The sequence below is a fragment of the Athene cunicularia genome (assembly GCF_003259725.1).
Source record: "Athene cunicularia isolate RWA chromosome 3 unlocalized genomic scaffold, athCun1 chr3_part1, whole genome shotgun sequence".
NCBI lineage: Eukaryota > Metazoa > Chordata > Aves > Strigiformes > Strigidae > Athene > Athene cunicularia.
In genome coordinates this window covers 43,724,184-43,743,009 of record NW_020799097.1, presented here as the reverse complement: position 1 = coordinate 43,743,009, position 18,826 = coordinate 43,724,184, and the positions used below count along the sequence as shown (strand labels likewise).

At 36.3% G+C, this 18,826-nt stretch overlaps 1 protein-coding gene across 2 annotated transcripts in view; it reads left to right on the top strand.

The window, feature by feature from the left end:
• The window catches only part of MMS22L (MMS22 like, DNA repair protein), a 99,168-nt gene that overhangs the window by 61,433 nt on the left and 18,909 nt on the right, over window positions 1-18,826 (top strand). For both annotated transcript variants that reach the window (XM_026844356.1, XM_026844358.1), the window contains 6 exons: window positions 6,110-6,300; window positions 8,764-8,914; window positions 13,538-13,680; window positions 14,454-14,596; window positions 14,746-14,905; window positions 17,148-17,317. In XM_026844356.1, the coding sequence (XP_026700157.1) occupies window positions 6,110-6,300; window positions 8,764-8,914; window positions 13,538-13,680; window positions 14,454-14,596; window positions 14,746-14,905; window positions 17,148-17,317 (958 nt within the window). The remainder of the gene's footprint in view (window positions 1-6,109; window positions 6,301-8,763; window positions 8,915-13,537; window positions 13,681-14,453; window positions 14,597-14,745; window positions 14,906-17,147; window positions 17,318-18,826) is intronic.

Here is an 18,826-nt window from a genome sequence, read left to right as displayed (position 1 = left end):
TTGATAATGTTCTATCATGCTTTGTTCTGTTTGTATAGTCAGCAATACAGCTCTGTGGTGGTTGTGATGCTATCATTATGGCTTGCAGAGTACTGACACTTTCATTATAAACTGGAATTTTTTTCAAATGTTTCTTCTAATGGATGGGAAAATTTATTTTTGGCATTAAGTTTCTCATGTTGCTTATCTTTCTAATTATTTTTTTTTATTCCATAAAGGGTGAAAATTCTGTGCTCTTTTGACCTTTTTTTTATTATTATCAAAGAGTGAAAAGGCTGTTACTCAAATATGAAGAGACTTTATTTTATATGTATATTGAAGATACGGAAACAACTTGAGAGATTCTGATTTGAGGTGGAATTGCTTCTTCTATCTGGTTCCTAACTGTAGTCATACCAATGTAGTCATCTCAATATACTAGGTGCTATGTAAAGGGATATAAAAAAAGACATTTCATCTCAAAGACCTTAGATTTAAAAGAAGACTTGTATGTTTGAATCAGACTTGGTAGAATTTAGGCACCTTCCTTCCTTCATGTTTCCCTGAAACGGCCTGGATGTGAAAGTGTCTGATGAAAGCATGTAGGTGACTGTTTTAACCACCGAAATTCCCTAGGTACCTAAACTTGTGTGCCCAGAGACACTAAGGCTTTTTTCACAGGCCTTAGCTGTTTAGCATCCAGTTTAGGCACTTTGAAGACATAAACTAGATAGTTTAGCACTTAAAATTCTTGTAAGCATGCTGTCAGTGTACTTACTAAGCATACCGATAACCAAGAGTTCATTGCAGAGCTCTGCAAGCCAGCGTAGCTGCATTCATAACTATGGCCAACAGAAAGAAGGTTCACCTTTTTAGGTGACATGCTAGGTCAAGTGGTCACATCATTCATGGTGATCAGGAAGCTAAAACCTTTTATCGTGAAATGTCTGAAATCCATACCTATGACTTGCCACCAATCTCTAAACATGGTTAGGTTGCGGCACTTTCTTCTTGGAGGAACTGGGCCATTGTGGAACCACTGTGCAGTTAGGGTGCCACTTCTGTGAATCAAGATCCATTTCATTTTCATGATTCTGGATGTATGAGAGATAGGATCATACAGTCTGTTACTTGTACCTTGGCACAGATCAGTGTTAATTGAAAGCAAACTTGAACCTAGATGCAACCATTTTGTCCTTGCCTTTGTGAATGACAGTATTGTTGTCCATATTTAAACTAGCTTTTTTAATGTTTTGAAAAATTCTGTATAAAAGTAATTAACTCACTCTGAAAATGTATTCCCCTTCATGCTTTGTATTATATTTTATGGTAGTGTAACAGATTATGATTTCAGAAATGTACATGTATTTGGAGTAAACTGTATATTTGAAGCATAGACATAAAAATAACTAAATGCTTATGAACAAATTGCTAAGTAGAAGTTGAACAGTGAGTCTGTCAACATGGGAGTTTGTATCCATATGGATCAATGAAATAATTTGCAATTTTCTATAACTGTCATGTAATTAAATGGCATAATAGTGAACTAGCTGAATACCCATAGTGGATTGTTTTCAAAGGTATATGGAGGGCACACAAGGTTGATCTTCAGCTTAATCTTGAATAGGACTAATTACTAGAAATGCGTGTGACCTCTGCTGAAACCTCGCTTCCAGTTCTGGCCACCTTAAGAAGCAACATTTCTGGTGGCCCGAAAGGAAGAAATTAGTAGATGTGTTAAAGAAGTATTGATGTTTTATGCCATTTGAGAAGAGTGAGATTAGATGAGTAATTTTGAACTAAATTCTGTAATGCGGCTTGGTAAATATTGTTTGGTCACTGAAGCTAAGTGGACTGCTGTCTAGCAGAGATCTTGGAGTTTTGCACCTGTAGCAGTAGCGGAAATTTTGAGTGTATCACTGCGGTGACATTTATACAACCACAGAAAATATGTCGGGATAGATTTCTACAGGAAAGCCTGATCTTTTGCTATACAATAGTGCTGGATAATTTCTTTGTATTGGCAAGTAAGAGAGGAAGGGAAACAGCATCAACACTGGCATTTCTATTTTGATTTTTTTTTTTTTTAATTCTGTGTTTATTGTGTAACATGTTGCTAATCTTTTCAGCAGAAACAAATACACTATTCATTTTATTAATGTGGCTTTTGACTTTTGGGAGACCTTAAGGCGATAATTTTATTTTTGTGCACATTTCCAAGTAGCTGACATCACATCTGCGTCTCGGGTTTCTTGAGAGAATGTAAAGCTCTTCCGACTTCTTCACTGAAATCAAAACTGTCACTTTGTTCTCTGCATCAGCTAACCTCCATATCTCTTCAGTTCTTTATGCTGAAATCTTCATAGCTACCCCATAGCTGAAGAAGCCTCAAATTCCCTCAATCACTTCTGTTGCTGTTACCTCCTCTATGGCAGCACTAAAATCAGACCGTGGCACAATGGATTTGCTGCCAAAATATCAAAATGAGAAACTGTATTGATAATCTTAGTGATACAAAAAGCAGGAGAATGTTTGGAAGGGAAATCTCAAAATTCAAAAACTATTCAAGTTCTATTGATCTGCAGAGATCACAAAGTCCCTATTACCTGACTTTGAATCTGAGTGTGATTATACTTTGTTTCATTTCACTTTGCCTGATTTTTTCCTTGGAAGAACTGATCTTAGTAGTTGAAATGCTAAGCATCAAAGCCATTTATCACTTTAGAAATACTCATATATCTCTACCCGATCTCCCTAGATTTACCCAAGGGTGTTGGTCCTGCAGGTGTTGTTTGTTAATTATTTTGTTCAACATTGAAAGGTCATTCAGGTCCTTTAAAAATACTTTCCTGAGCTTAATCTTGGCTCTACTGGGGTGGGCATCTGAGTTCTCTGGATGCTGTGGCTGGCCTGGCATGGTCTTGGAGCAGAGGAACTGAGAGTACTCTGTGGAGAAACCAGTGCCTATTTATAGTCTGAGGGCTCCTGAGGGTGGTAGTATGCATTCTTGCCAATTCTGGTAGGAGGAGAGAGGTCTCCTTTCGTGTTGGTGAGTTCTGAACCCTTATAGATCAAATTAAATGACATTGTATTAAGTTTGGATGCCAATATGCAGCCAGTGCAGATTATGGACAAGTAGTGACCTGAGTTTTCATTATATAGGCGGTCTTCTCCATCTTATACGGTTTACTTTTCCAGCTTGACCTAATGTTTCACTCCTATTTTAGTAATTTAGGCTTGCAAAGGCATGGTTTATGGTTGTGAAAGATTACAATACCCACATCCAGATAAATGGCTGTAATTCCTTACTCAGCTGTAGGATGCAGAAAATAATCCCACATCCTACTGCTGTACATATACATCCAGCACAGTCCTTATTCAGGTAGCACAAACATTCCCTTTTATAAACCCAGGGTTTATTTGATCTGATGGCAAAATAAAAAACACACCTCTTTTTGCAGAAATAGGAAATTCATGATTTAAAACAAGTAAAAACCACACTGAGTTATTATCATTGTAGTGAGGCAAACAGTGGTTCCAGAGCTCTTAACGCAATGCAAAACTAAATATATATATAGTTTTAGAAATAGAATCATGTTTGGTATGCTTGTATAGTGTTAGAAAAATGTGGAAGCCTGAGTAAAAAGTAAAATAGTGTTTATCCATATTTTTATGGAATTAAAAAATTTGTTTGTTGGTAGAAATAGCTGGCTGCATCAGCTGCAGCATATATTGATGCCCCATCGATTCTAAGCATTTACCTTATTGCAAGCATTTGTGTAGGTTACTATGAATAAACATAAATACTGATTTGTATGTGTTGCCCTTCCACTGACACAGAGATATATTACCTTACTTTGGAAGTCTGTACACCCTTCTATTTTGCATAGATGGCTAAAGGAGATGCAAGGCACCCCTCTTTGGAGAAGCAATTTAGAGGAGAGAGAGAGAAAGGACTTTGTGCAATTTTACAGTGTAGTCTGTTTGTAAGTAGGACAGAATTTGGTCCCAGAAGTTTTATTCTCTGCACTATGAGGTATCATGTTTTCCTTTCTTAACAAAAAAAACAGAAAAGCCCTTTGTTTTTACTGTTAAACTTTCCTTTTCTTATTTCTGTAATAGGCAAAAATATATTTTTAACTTGTTTCTTTAGCCCTGCTTTTACTTTTTCATCGTTTGTCCTCTAGACCTCACTACTTCTACACCCTCTTCTTTGTCTGTTTTGTTTTGTTTTGGTTTGGTTTTTTTTAATAAGGAATACTCCCAAGAAGTATTGCTCGACTTTTTATGCTAATCTTGCTTCTATTTCAATTCATGTTGACTTGGAGAATATGCCTTGTAAACAGGAACACCAACTGATGTACTGAATATAATCCTCAGTTTCTAAGCATTGATTGTTTTCACAGCATCCTTAAAGGGTAAGCTGGTTTACTATCCAAATATCATGGCTGGGAAACTGAGGCTAACAAAGATGCTATGATTTATGTGAAGCCACAGAGGGAATAAAAGTTGGGTTTAGAATTGCTGTCTTCTGTTTCCGTGTTTGGACTCACACTGTCTCTCAAAGAAATACTTGATTCCTCTTAATATTACATACCTTTCCATGTCTGTTAAATGTAGCTATTCAAAAAGTAGCTGGTACTCAATTCTCTCTCTGTCTGTCCTATTGAAACTAATGGATGCCTGCAGGCAGGCATAAGGTATCGTTACCTTTGACAGCCAGTATGTTTTATGTTTTAAATTATGTGTTAGGCAGAATTTTTGGATACTAATTTGATATAATGAGATGCGCTTCTAATATCAGCCCTAGTATGGGAAGGCCTTGCAGCCAGCCTACTCTTTATTTAAAATTATTCCATTTCAGATGTCCTAATGAGTGCTGTGAGTTGTGTAATTCTTTCATAATTTTCCCACATTCCCAGAAGAGAACTAGGGGCTGGAGTTTTTTCTATTTTTGTTTTGGTTTATTTCAAATTAGGGTGAGCACAGAATAAAGATCTAGGGGAAGAGTTTTGTGAAGCAGTTACTATTGTGAGAATGGCAATTAAGGAAAAAAATATTACAGTTTACAGATGCTAGTGTTAAGGCAAGTCTTGATGCCTCTGCTGTTTGCCATTATCTTATAAATATCTTGACTCTGACTTTACAGTGCTGTTTATAGAATTTAATAAAGCAAATGTAATAATGCTGCCTGTGCTTTAATGCACAATCTCAATTGAGTTGACCAGAAGATAAATAGGAACAGGAATGATGGTGCGTTCCTACAGATTGTTTTTAATAAGCATGTTATTTAGTTGATCAGCCTGGTTCAGTAATGCCTCCTATCCTGTTCTACCGACAAATTTATTAATGCTCCCCCCCCCGCCCCCCATTTCTCTGAGAACATTGATTCCCTGCAGACATATCTCTATTAAACCTCTAGAAAGTCACAACTTCCAAATTAGATTAAGTAGCAGGAATAGTACTAGAAGAATCAAAGAAAATTGAGTGTGTTATTGAATTCATGCCACATTGTCTCAGGAAGAGATGGGAGTTATGTGTAGTGGTAACTTTTGTCCTTACTGTACTAACAAAGCTGTGGGCATTGCTGTCAAACCTAATTGTCTGCAGCGCATCAGGATAAAATGAATCTTTTCTCTTATCTAAACTCGCACCTAGTGAGATTTTACAGATGAGAAATAGATTTCAGAAGGAAGCTTTACGATTGATCAAAATCATTTGCCATTATTTGCTGTACACAACCCTATCCTAAAAACCCTACTGACAAAAATTTTAAAGCATCTGGCTTTGAATTGTAAGCAGACTTGCTTGTCATGCTAGCAGTTGCAAAATGCAGATATTCATTTTAAAACTGCCTATTTCTCATTTTGATCTGACATATTAAAAAGCATATAATTAATGGTTGACATTAGTAATTAACATTAACTTTATGGTGCTTAATATGCCATCATTCATCCATCAAATAACTGGTATGCATAATGTCTTTGCATAAAGGTTTTAATTGCACAAAATGATCCTTCAGTTCTCAAGCTCTGTGGTTTAAAGTAGTTGTAAATACGTTTTTAAAAGATGTGATTTTTTTTTTTTTTTTCATTTATTCAACATAAACATTGTTTTTGTTTCTCCCTAGGAGTGTGCACAAACGTGTAAGCCAGGGACTTCAACTGGGGAACACAGCCCCAGATGCTCAGCTTCCATTAGTGGCTAAAGAGCACCACCTTGCTGTCGCCAGTGCTCTCTGGAGAAATTTCTTTCCCTACTTGAAGAGCCAGAGAATGTCACAGATGCCACCTTCCCCACAGCTTGCAGATACAGCGGCAGGTTAGCATTGACCCACCCTGTGACTTACTGGATTTGGTGCTATTTTCTGGGTCACAAACTTTCACGGATTTTGCATTTTGTGATATTTCTACTTCCATGTAGTGACTGAAATATGCATAAATGCAGAAAACTAGATTTTATGCTAAATATCAAGAAGAAATATTGTAGTATTGAATTACTTGATAGAATACAAACAGATTGAGAACTCCAAGGGGTTTGAAGCTATACAAGCCTGACTTTTTTTTTCCCCCTACTAGTCAGATTATAATCAACATATTTATATTGTATAACATTTGCAAAGAGTAACTCCTTTCACTGTATCTAGAAATTACATCTTTTTATAAAAGCTTATTGCAATTTTGTGTTTAACTATTCATTATGGTTGTGATTCAAACTAAATTTTTTTAAGTAATGTTTTATGTTTGAAGACAATTTTTTAAAAGGTTGATTTCATTACTTGTTTTTTGCTGAACCCTTCTGGACATAAAACTATTTCATAATTCATTTTAATTATTTAATTTTGCTTTACATTGAACGTTTTTAATCTTGAAGTACAATGTTCCATATGTATGTGAACTCCATGTGCAACCAGTCAGCATGGGCAGTGAATAGAAAGAAATCTCAGTTTGATCTTTAACATCAGTAGCTAGCATTGTATTTTGCTGTTACAGTGAAATCTTGTATCCATTTACTTAAAATTTAGAGAGGTGTGAAATGTAGATTTTTTTTTTTCCATTATGATATGAATTAGGTAAAGTTACGAGCTCAGAAGTACCGAGTTAGTAATAGAAAAGTTAAAAGACCCTTCATGGGAAGCAGCTCTGCAGTTAGTAGGTAACATTAATGAAGGAGGCAGTGTGCAACGTAGTGGTCTCACACTGCTGAAGCATGTGTGGGAAACAGAAATACAAATCAAAGGAAGAGGTTGCTCATGTCAGAACTTTCATTCGTTTCCTGCCGTGTCACATCTTTTTATTTTACATTAATACAGTGAAATAGCAAGACGAACAACCTATTATAAACTCCACTTAGAATCAGGGGAGTGCAGTTGTGACCTGCTTTATAGAGATGTGGTAGGGAGTACTACACAGGAAGACAAACCCATCCCATGCTGTATGAGCTTCTTTCTTTAGAGGTTGCTGCCCGGAGGATAGATCAGCAGTCTCAGCTCTACTGCTCCCCCTGGCAATAGCCTGGCACTCACATTGTTGTTTCTGTCTCCCATTTCTCCTCCACCCATGTTATGGCTGATGCTGTAGAAATGATGTGATAATCTGGAAGAAGTCTGGCACAAATTGCATCCTCAGCAAAGGCAGAGTGGTGACTCTGTATAACCTCCTTTTTTTCTTCCAAGGCATATAAGGAAATGTGAAGTCCTTCATAGCTTAAGGCAGTCTGTCCCTACACCATTAATTAAAATAGCTTCATTGTTGTTTCTGAAAACTAGCCTCTTCTGTCTAATTCAAAGTCACCTTCTCAATGCATGCAGTTCTATAAATCATTATTTTAATAAATTAATATTACATTTATATTTGGCTTGAATTGAAGAGTTTGGGAGCTAGTGAGCCCCTTTATTTGATTGCCCTCCAAAGTCAGTTTTCCTGTCTCATTTGATGCCTCTCATTTCCTATAACCTAATAAGTACTCAGCATCTCAGATTACATTTTCTTCTGGAGTTTAAATGCATTTGTTATTTGCAGCATAAAGAATGTGCTATATTCTTTTTATTCTGGTAGTATTAGATATAGATTCCACAGTAGACCTAATAGAAACAGCAAAAGGTTGTGCTTCATTAACAAAAACTCTTCACAAAGTACTGTCCCAGTTTCTAGATCTGCTACTGTTATATGAAGATCCATTTTTCAAGAATAAGCTTGTCCATAGTGCTTTATTTACACAGTAACTTCTGATACATGAAAGTCTATTCTACAAATAGAAAGGTTCCAACTTTTACTGAGTGAATTCCTTCCAGATTCAGTTCCTCACTGTGAGAAGTGTGTAAAAGTAACAAATGAATAAAACTCAACCCTATAAAGCCCAGTGATCATTATGTGTGCAAGGGAAGAAGTGGTGGATGGGAGGCAAGAAAGGGAGGCCAAGAAGACAAAAAAGCGCAAGATTTTAAGACATGTTTTTTATTGTATATGTGGTAAAACTATGCCTTCAGGATTTGTAATCTGTGTTTGTGTGAATATATTTAAAATTGCAAATGTTTGATCCATTTTCTCTTATTTGCATTCAGTGTGTTGTGTTGATTTACAGACTCCTTGGGACAGAGACTTCATTTTAACATGTGTACAAATGCTATCTGTTGGAGTAGTTGCCCAGTTTTAACTGAGATTTCTGGTACTCCCAGACTGCGTGTTATTAATCGTAATTAATTTTCAGTGCTTTTTAGTGGAACAGGGATATACTGAGAAACCATTAACACAGTGCCATGTGTTTTTCTCTTCTTAAAATCAGGTTTTACTCTCTTAGCTTTGGATATGCCCAGCAAAGCCCTATCAGAACTCCAGCCACAGCCTGTTCTATCAATGATGCAGCTGTTTGGATGGGATGACATGGTGTGGCCTCAGCTGGTGTCAAGATATCTAAGTCACCTAATTCAAAACAGGTGAAAAACTGTGTCTACTTGTTCTTCCAGTACCTTGCCATTCCTTCATTAGACTTGTGGAAAATGTTGCTTCAAGCACTAATGTTTCATGAAGATGGTCCAGGTTCTTTGCATCTGCTAAAGTTCTAGGTTTCTTGAAATCATCTGGGACATTTCCCAGGGGACAGTGGGTGTAATCTGGGTTGGCTTGTTTGTTTTAATGTGTAAATAGCTCAAATACTCAAAATTTGTCAGAAAGATAGGTAAGTATTTTGAAATTTATTTTTTTTTAATATATATAGCAAACCACTTCTTCTCAGTGTTGTTGCTAACAGATTCTGGACAATGGGGACCTGGATAATATCTTCAGAGAGGTATTTCTGTGAAGAGTGATACTGCATCAGAGTGAAATGCCTGAACCCATAACCTATTTTTAATCTGCTTAGTTATAGATATTCCACCCCCTTCTATGGTTGTTACAATCGGGCAAAGTTGTTACAGTTTGGCAAGGCAGTAGCCTCCTGCCCTGGATGCACTTGAATAATGTAACTTGGTAAATTTTAAAATTTCTAGTTAAAAGTACTGGTCATCTTTTTCCCTACCTGTTACACTTAACACAAAAACTTACATGTTATAAAAAGTCAAGATAAACTTTTTTACAGAAATCTCAAGATAGCTATATAGTAAATATTCAATGTTTGAATAGCTTGACTTCTTCAAAACAAAGAACTTGTACAGGAAGCTGAGGAGGATGGATTGGTCAGTATAAGGAAAAGGCTTGTAAGGAAATGCATGCATTAAAATTTTTTTTGACAAGCTTGGAACACTTTCTGAGTGTATATTAATGTTCATGTAGCTCAGGTTTCTGAGACCTGCTAAATGGATGCTTTAAATCATTAAATAATATGTTTAGAAAATCACATTCCTATGTTTTACATGCCAATGTTGAATTTTCACAGAATCACTGGATTTTTTTAGGTTGGTAAGGACTCTTAAGGTCAGGTAGTCCTAACTTGTCCAATGCTTCTGCTCAAGCAGGGTTTGGTAGAGCAGATTGCCTAGGACTATCCACTGAGAATTTTATATACCTGAGAAATTTTATTTGCTTTAATTAGGCCTCTATGAACCTTAGAGAGGTGGGTGGTGGTGGTAGTTGTTGTGGTGGTGTGGTTTTTTTTCCCCCTCGCCCCGCTTCTGAATCAGGCTTTGGAAGCAGGGGAGGTGAGAGATGAGAAAGAAAAAGGGAGTGTTTCTATGTCAGACTGTATTTGAAAGTGAAAAATGTTGCGCATTTTTAGGGTACATGGTGTACTAAGGAGCATAGCTGTAAAACAGGATATGGTAAAGACTATTTCAGTGTGATCAGCAAAGATGAGGCTATGGCCTTCTTGCAGGGAGAAGTTAAGAGGTTTAATTTAGTTCCTCATGTCAGTTTGGAACTCAGGAGAGGAGTGTTCAGTCCTCTAATTTACTGTATTTCTCTTGTGTGATCTTTGTATGGTGAGTTTCATGCAAACTTGCAGATACCTAGCATGTGCTGAATGAAATAGGAGTTAAGCACATAAATACGCATTTATCATTTGAATTTTGTTGCTCTTCAGGTGAGATCAAGAAAACAGTTTGATGGCTAAACTGGAATTTTGGTATAATTTAGGTGCTTAAGGCTAATTACTGGTTCCCCCAGTAAACACTTAAGTGAGTGATTGAAAGCAGTTAAGTATTCATTAGCAATATTCATTAAGCACCTGCCGTGTTGTTATATATGTATCCACAGATATATTGATGTGCTGGCTGAGGTAACATTTACTGTATTTGGAACCATGGCCAAAGCGTTCCTGTTCCCCAGTGTTTGGAAGACTGATTGCATTAGCAAGTGCAGAGCATGCACATGTGGCTAGTACTGAGTTCCCCATACAGCCCTTCTGCCATAATTTCATCTAAAAATGCAGTTAGTATTGATGACAGTTACCTGGTGTACATTAGCTGAGAGGCTAGAGCACTTGTGCAAGAATTTGGAAAATCGAAGTTAGGCACGTCTTGTACTCTGAGGGAATTCAAACTTTTATTTTCAAATGCCACTTTAAAAAGGAATGAGAGGACCTTGCCCTCCTCTGGCAGGCTGTGCCATGAACTAACTGCAGATGTCAGGTTCATGGATCCATATTGAGAGAAACTAGTAGGAGAAAGCATGACTCCGTAACTGAGTGATGATAGATATTTGTCTTTTGCTTACGTGTGTGTATATTCTCACTCTCTCTGGTCCCCTCTCATATGTTCTCACTCTCTCACTCTGTGCTTTTCTGAATCTTCACCTTGACGCAAGTATGGGACAGAAAGCACTCACACAGAGGCAAATATTTTTGCCCAAGCTGTTGGGGTTGCAATTGTCCAGCCTCAAGGAGAATTGTCTGTTTCCCCTATCAGTTGGCCTCAAGGCCAACAAGGTAAAAACTGAAGTATCTGAGACTAGGCGAAGGTATGTCCCTGCCTCATCAACAGAGCTGTAAGGTACACAGATTTCCTTGTGAAAGGACAGTGAGTACCAAAGATAAGACTTTTTTTGGCAGAATTATACAGAGGTATTGTACTATAAATACTGTCATTTTATTATAGGCTAATGAGATGGCAATTTTTTGTAGCATAATTCCCATACTTATTTACCTTAGGCAGTTGTAGAGCAAAACATATCAAAGTATCCAAGTGCTGGGATCTTAAGCCTTCATGGTTATTGCGCTCTGATAATTTTCATATCAAATATTCTCAGTTAAAAAGTAAAAAGATTATTTTGTTGCTGATACTGTTATATACCCTGCAAGCTCTGCCTGGTCTCTTTAAGATTGAAGCTTGTTATGCATATCAGCTATTTCAGTATTGATAATAAAGGTTCTGATGGACAAGCTGTGCCCTTGGGAACATGTACACAAGCTTTGGCATTTCTTTTGCAATAGTGTCTAAAAGTTCTTCTACAGATCTGTGTTGTGTAGTGTGCGATAGTATTATAACCTGTTCAAGCTAACTTTGAGCATGTGTATAAGTTCTCTGGTTTAAAAGGATCACTTGCCATGCTTCTAAATGGTAGTTACAGTTCTTTCCTTTTTTAAGGTTTAGGAGCATATTCCTCTCCAATTTTAGAAAGATGCCTAAGTAGCCTACCTACCAGCAAGCAAAGGAAACAAGAGTGAGACTACAGCAGAAAGTGGTTTTGTGAGCCTTTGGGGCAAAGTAGACTGGCTGTGTACATCAAAATTACATAAGGCTGGAACTGTTTATATGTTATTGCAAAGAGCATTAAGTCCATAGGCATCCTGGGTTTTTTTTCTCTTTTGGTACTGGAATTTAATGTTCTTTTTTTATATTTTATTTGTTTGCATTTAGTCTCATTTATTTTGTCAATAGTACTTCAGCAGGGATGTTCAGACAAAATATACAGCTGTCATTGGTTTTAACGAACCGAAACAGAAAAAACCCTTATTAATGTTGTTCAGTGAGAAACAGAATCTAGTTGGGTTTCCATGTGGACCTGTGTTGACTTTCTGTTGCAAGCATGAGTAAAAATTCAGTAGAAAATAAGTAGATTTATATGTACATATATCAAGAAAAGAGTGCAAGCATTTTCCATTAAAGTCGAAGCACCTAGGACTGACCAGGGAGGAAATCTCTCAAATAAAAAGGTGTAACTATTTTCAAGAAATTTCACTGACCTAAAGCACAGACAGAGCTCATCTGATAGGAATTGGAAACAGGGTGCAGAACAGACCTGCTGTCTGTTAGCAAGGAGTTTCTGCAGAATTAATGATGTGGGGCAGATATGCTTGGGAGAAAGAGGCTACGGCAGCTACTCACAGTGGTAAGGCAAGAAAAACTTTGGGAATACTGAACAGTAGAGTACAGGGATTGTGCTTTGAGTACTGATGGTGCCATTGACTCTGGCCTGACGCTGGCAGGTAGAACAGTAGAGACTGTTTGATTGAAAGTATATGCAACAAACTTGCTGTATATATGTGGGAATGTGTATACTCGTGTGTGTATACGTACATAAATGCATACATCTGTAAGTGTACACCAAGTACAGCGGTTTCCTTTCTTATCTCCAGGGTGCCTTTTTATGTTTCTCTTTTTTATCTGTTTCTAACATAATGTATCATTAATTGCTAAAGCAGACCTTCTGCATCTTTTGTGTAGTTAGAACTAAGCAGACTTCAGAGTAGTGTTGGACACCTGAGCTAACTTTACATGAAAGGCTGGTGATATGAAGTTCCAGCTTGATTCAGATAAACTATTTCAAGCATTGTTCACTGTCAATTTAGATAATACTATCAAATTATCCATTGTTAGAACAAGGCATCTCCCATTGTGTGAATTTTTCCCCCTCTGTTTTGTTTTATGTAGCAAAAATCTATGTATATATGCTTTTATATTACCATGTGTGGCATTGCCAGATTTATGATGTTCTCTGTGTTAAGGCATGACAATATTGTGAGTAAAGTCTGTAGAGTACACAAAAGGAATGCCAGTTGGCCTTTGTGTTACTTTATTTCTAATTGTTTCTGTGCACTCTTTCGAGAGGTGTACAGCCAAATGAGACATGCTACTACCTTTTTGCATACTTTTATTAGATCTCGTTACCTTTTTCTTCCTATGCAGTGCACTGTGTGAAGCTTTTTCTAGTATGGGATATACATCCTATGAAGCTTTGACAGTACGTTCTTGGTTTCGATGCATTTTGCAAATGTTCATAGATCAACCAAGTGGTATGCTGGCCAAGACAGATGCTGAGCGAACAGTTGGTAAGTGTTCACATTTCCCTAATGTTTGCAGTAACGATTCTATATTGCAAAACTGGCAAACATTTTCAGCTAATTACAAAATGTATTTTTGTTTGTATTCCTTTACTTTTACCTAATTACAAAATGTGTTTCTTTACGCTGCTTGTGCTATTTATTGATAGTTTGCCTGCTCTGCATATGACAAATTTATCACAAACAAAGATAAAAGAGCTTGTTTCCTTGGAAGCAAAGAACAAAAACTTGCTCCCAAGGAGACAAGCTATTTTTCCCCCATGGAGAAACTGCTCTGAAGAAAGTGAAAATCTGAAGTAAATAGTAGGAAATCATGCTGTGAATGCCCAAAAAAAAAAAAAAAAAAAAAAAAAAAAAAAAAAAAAATCCAGTTGCAGAGTAATTTTTCCCTTTATTGGATATTTTGCTTTCTTAGAACAATACTTAATGACTTCTTCTATAAAGCACTGCCGTTCTAATTATTTGTAGAACACATCTTCTAGCAACTATTTCATACACATTTTGTAGGTTCTGAAGAAAACCATCAGTAAAATGAAAGACTTGGTTTTATATATACTTAATACTCTTCATTCTCATGTATGTATATTAGAAGCGTAACTCGTTTAGACACATTCTTTGTCTAGAGAGATGCAGTCAGTTGCAGAATCTTTGTATATTTAACATTTTAACATCACGTTTCATTTTATGATTTTGGTACTAAAATAAATTGAAAAGCATAACTGTATGCTATATTTACTGCTGTGTTCTCTTGTAACAAACAGGGAAAGCCTATATGGAGCAGCTGACTGAAATGACAAGACTGATTTTTAAACTCTCAGAAGTAGAAAACATTCTTTCAAAGGCTCATGTTGAAGAGTCATTTTTCAAGCAAGACCCTAAAAATGCTCTGGTTCAATTCATTAAGGTACTGTACATCTGTTAGCTTCATCCAACAATTTTAGGGAAAAGGAATTATGTATCAGATTTTGTTTTGTATATGAGAATAAGTGACTTGCAGAAACCTGGTGAGAAACTTATTAATTTACATTTATTTCAATGTTTCCGTTTTCTCAGGCTGTTGGTAGAACTTACAGTGGCCTTCAGACCCTTCCTGAGAAATCTGCCATGGTAGCAAAGACGCTGGAGTATTTAGGTGACGTATTAAAGTATGTAAAACCTTATCTGAAGGTAAAAGGACCTCCAGAAGGTCTGCAGCTTACATATTGGATCATAGGTAATTATTTTGCAACCTCTTTTCTTTTAGAAAGTAGTTTTAAGGAATCAGTAAAATGTGACTTTTAATACTTGTTTTTAATTTATACTGGCTATCTTAATGATTTACAAAAGCAAAGTCACCAAGATGTTAGTTAGTTATTTAATTTTCTTGCACTGTTTTTCTTTGGTTTTTATCCTAATGCCTAACCTTATGTTTTTTTAATTACCCTGCAAATCAGTATTTTCAGAACTAAGATATTTTTCATGTCTTTTACCACTGAAACCCACCTGTTTTATCTAAACAAAACCAGAAACAGTGACAAGCCAGAGAAGCAGTATGACATGCTACATCGTATTTACTGGAGTTAGGACAGTGAACAGGTTGGCTTAGGAACATAGTTTGCTTCCTTTTAGAACTTTTTTAAGGGTCAAATTCTAGTATTTGTTCATTAAAATGTGGAACCACTGATAAGATGGAAAAATATACATGCTGTTTATTATGAATGAATGTGCCAGTCTGACTCGCTTTTAAAAATAAGGTAAAACTTATGTATCTTAAAGTCTGAGTTAATGATTTGCATGTACACACAGTGTACATCATGGAGATAAGGACTACAGTGAAAAGCATGACCACGATGCAGAAGGTGCATCAAATGTAATGGAATATGCATTTTATAAAATACTTTTCTATTGCAAGATCTGCATATTTTGTTATACAAGATGTATGTCAAATGTTTTTAGATACCCACTCGTTGGGCTGGAGCCATGTAAAGTAATTTTAGGCTGGTATTTTCCTTTCTGTTCTTTACAGTAGGAAATGATTAAGCTTCAGTCATGTTGTGTGCAAGAAATTGTTCTTTCTTGTTAGTCAAGGGACCATAAATAATCTTTAAAAGAAAAATTAAGTGTATTTCAGTCACTTCTTCACATTCTGTGGACTTGTTATAAGAATAAAGCATGAAATTTAACGAATCTAAACACCTCCTGTCTGTGGTCAGATTGCGTCTTCTACTGTCCCATACATCACAGCAGCGATAATAGAAGGAGTACTTCTAGCTAGAGTGAGCATGTTTCTTTCAAAGCAGGAAGCTTAGACAACATTATTAGAAGTATTGTTAAGTGCTTGTTCTCTTTCTCTATGATTGATCACTGTGTTTTCTTTCACTCCACAAGATTAATGTTGTTTTGTGGAATTTTTAGAGATGGTAATGAATGACTTCTATAGATTAATAATATCTTGTAACAGCCTGCTTTTGATCTTTCATTATTTTCAATGTTTTAAACCTATTTTCTTGGGAAATTCCTGTATTTTCAACCCAGCAAACTTTTTCTTGCTTTCCATTAAATATAAAGTTAAGAATGTCTGTGAAAACTGCTACATAGAAATCTTGATTTTATTTGATCTGCATTTTGAGTATTAACACTCACAAGTACAGAGTATTTTTCTCAAGAAAAGTTGCACCTCACCTGCAATAAAGATGTTTCTCAAAGTTAGGGGTATTTACATTTTTTTTTTTTTTTTTTTTTTTTTTCCAACTCAAAAGATAGATCTTAAAACTGTCTCAAAGCTGCACAACTGATACATTAATGTGTTTGAAAACAAGAAAGATGTTCTCTGAAGCTCTTGTTCTGCGAACTGAGAGCCCACAAAGAACTGGAGAGACAATGATGGTTTAATAGAGTTGGTTGCCCCTCGTTCTTTTAATCTGCTGAATTAGATTTCTTAAATACAATTGGAAAGATATTTAATGTTTTCCTAAGACTGAATTGCTGTGTGAGTAGTTGCTGATGTGGTAATGATGGAGTTAGATAAACGAGAAGGGAAGGCAAAGGCAGTGTCTCTCTGTAAAATGTGATGAATGCACACAGTAAGGTAAATGTGTGTGTCCTGATTGCAGTAGTGTTATATATCAAGTTTAGTTAATTTTTCTGCAGGGATGTGAGAGACTCCTTTCTTTAGCATTACTGTACTTTTCCTAAAGCAGCCTCACTTGCCTAAGAACTTGTAATGTATTGAATCAGTTTAGTACTTTTATTTTGCTGAACTGTAAATAGTCTTTGAGTCATCTTCACTGGGCTTTTTCTAAGGGGATACCATGGAATAAGTATATGGGAGTGAGACATTTCAATTGCTGTTGATACTCTTGGATTATCCAATTTAACGTAATTACCTCTTTAGGCTTGCTTTCTCTTTTTTTTCCTGACTGTAAATTCCTTTGGGATTTCTTGATTTGATTTTTTTTTTTCTTTTTTTTCAACAGGATGTCTAGTAAAGTTCTGGGCACCAATACTGGCTACTTCCAAATCACAGCAACTCTTGTTCCGCATTGTGGATTGCTTACTGCTGCCACACTCTGTGCTCCAGCAGGACAAAGAGCTGCCTGTGGCTTTGCTGTCTGCCATTCAGGAAAGCCTACCTCTTTATCTTCAGGTAAATATCTGCACTCTATTATCAGCAGACAAACGTATCTTCAGGAAACGATTCATATTGCAGAGGATGTTTTCTTTTTCCCTAATCAAGACAAGTGTTGACTGAATTTAAAGAAGAATCAAGGAGATTTTTCTTCTTGTAGAAGTAGAAGAAAAATGCCACCCCATTGGCTTTCTTGTCATTGCATGCAGCTATGCTGTGGTACGCTTCAGAGCTGCTAGTCTAATTAATCGCTGTATGAAGAAAGCTTTTAGCCAACCTGTTGTTTACACTGGTCTCTGATGTGAGACATTTCTGAAACAGTGGATCAAATAATTTTAATATGTAGCAAGGCACTTGTTGAAATGACAGAGCAAACATGTTTTAAATCATCCCTGACTTGGCTAACTGTAGATACTTAATGATGAGTTACTCTCTTTTTTTGCTGTTTGTTTGGGTTATTTGTTTGTTTGCTCTTAGGAACAAAAGAAAATTCTCAGCATATCATGGCAGTTTTATCTTAATAGTTTGAGAATGTTTTGCTGAATCGAGTTCCTGCTGCTTATGTTTACATGACTGAAGCCTTCTTGCCTGTTACTCTTCCTATTCTTCCCTCAGTTTACCTATCAATCTTGAAAGTCTGTAAGGCTTGTTGATGCTGTAGAAAGAGACTAATTCCTGCTGGTGAGGAAGAGAAAATAATATATTTTCTAAAGAAATAAGTTGGCATGCTTTTCCTTGTACATCCTTGGGACTTCTTTTTTTTTTTTTTTGCTTCCTATTTTCTCTTTCCTCTTAGTGTTCGTTTTGACTGCAGTCTTAACTGATTACTTTACAGGATTGTATTGTGAAACAGTGCAGTGGTGACATTGTAAACATCCTTATTCCTTTCAAAAGTTGTGTGGTGATCGATGGCATGTCATATGGAAGTGAATATGATTATATAATGATGTGCAGAATACGACTTGCCTTACTGTTCAGTAGGTATTTTCAGTAGCTATATACATGTAGGACCATCTGGACACTGATATTACCACAGAGTGTGACTGTCTGCTTGCTAATTTGGTATTTTAGTCGGAGAGCACTGTTTCTCTGTAGTCTGCACATACGGATGTAGTTTTAAGATGAAGCCACTCCAGTTGGTTTTTAAATCCAAGTGTTATGGACCCTTGTTTCCCGTTTTCTCTGTCAGTCTCTGACTTTCTGACCTCCCTGTCATACTCTTCAGCAGTCTGCTGCATAGTCTGTGTGCTTTCCAACCAAGCTAGATGATCTTACTGACCAAATAGTTTATTTTAGACAAATGCTGGTTCTAGAAAACAGTAATTCTTTAATTTGACTAACACTTCTGGAGAGAGAAGACAAAAAGAAGAAAAATTATTTTTCCTGTTTCAATACAGAACCTCTACATTTTATTAACTGTTTGCAAACTGTTTACAAAGTTAGAACATTTAAAAGTGCTTCAGAGTGTTTTATTCATTCCAAAATACTGCCTTCCCCATTATTTGGGAAACTGGAAAAATTCCTGTT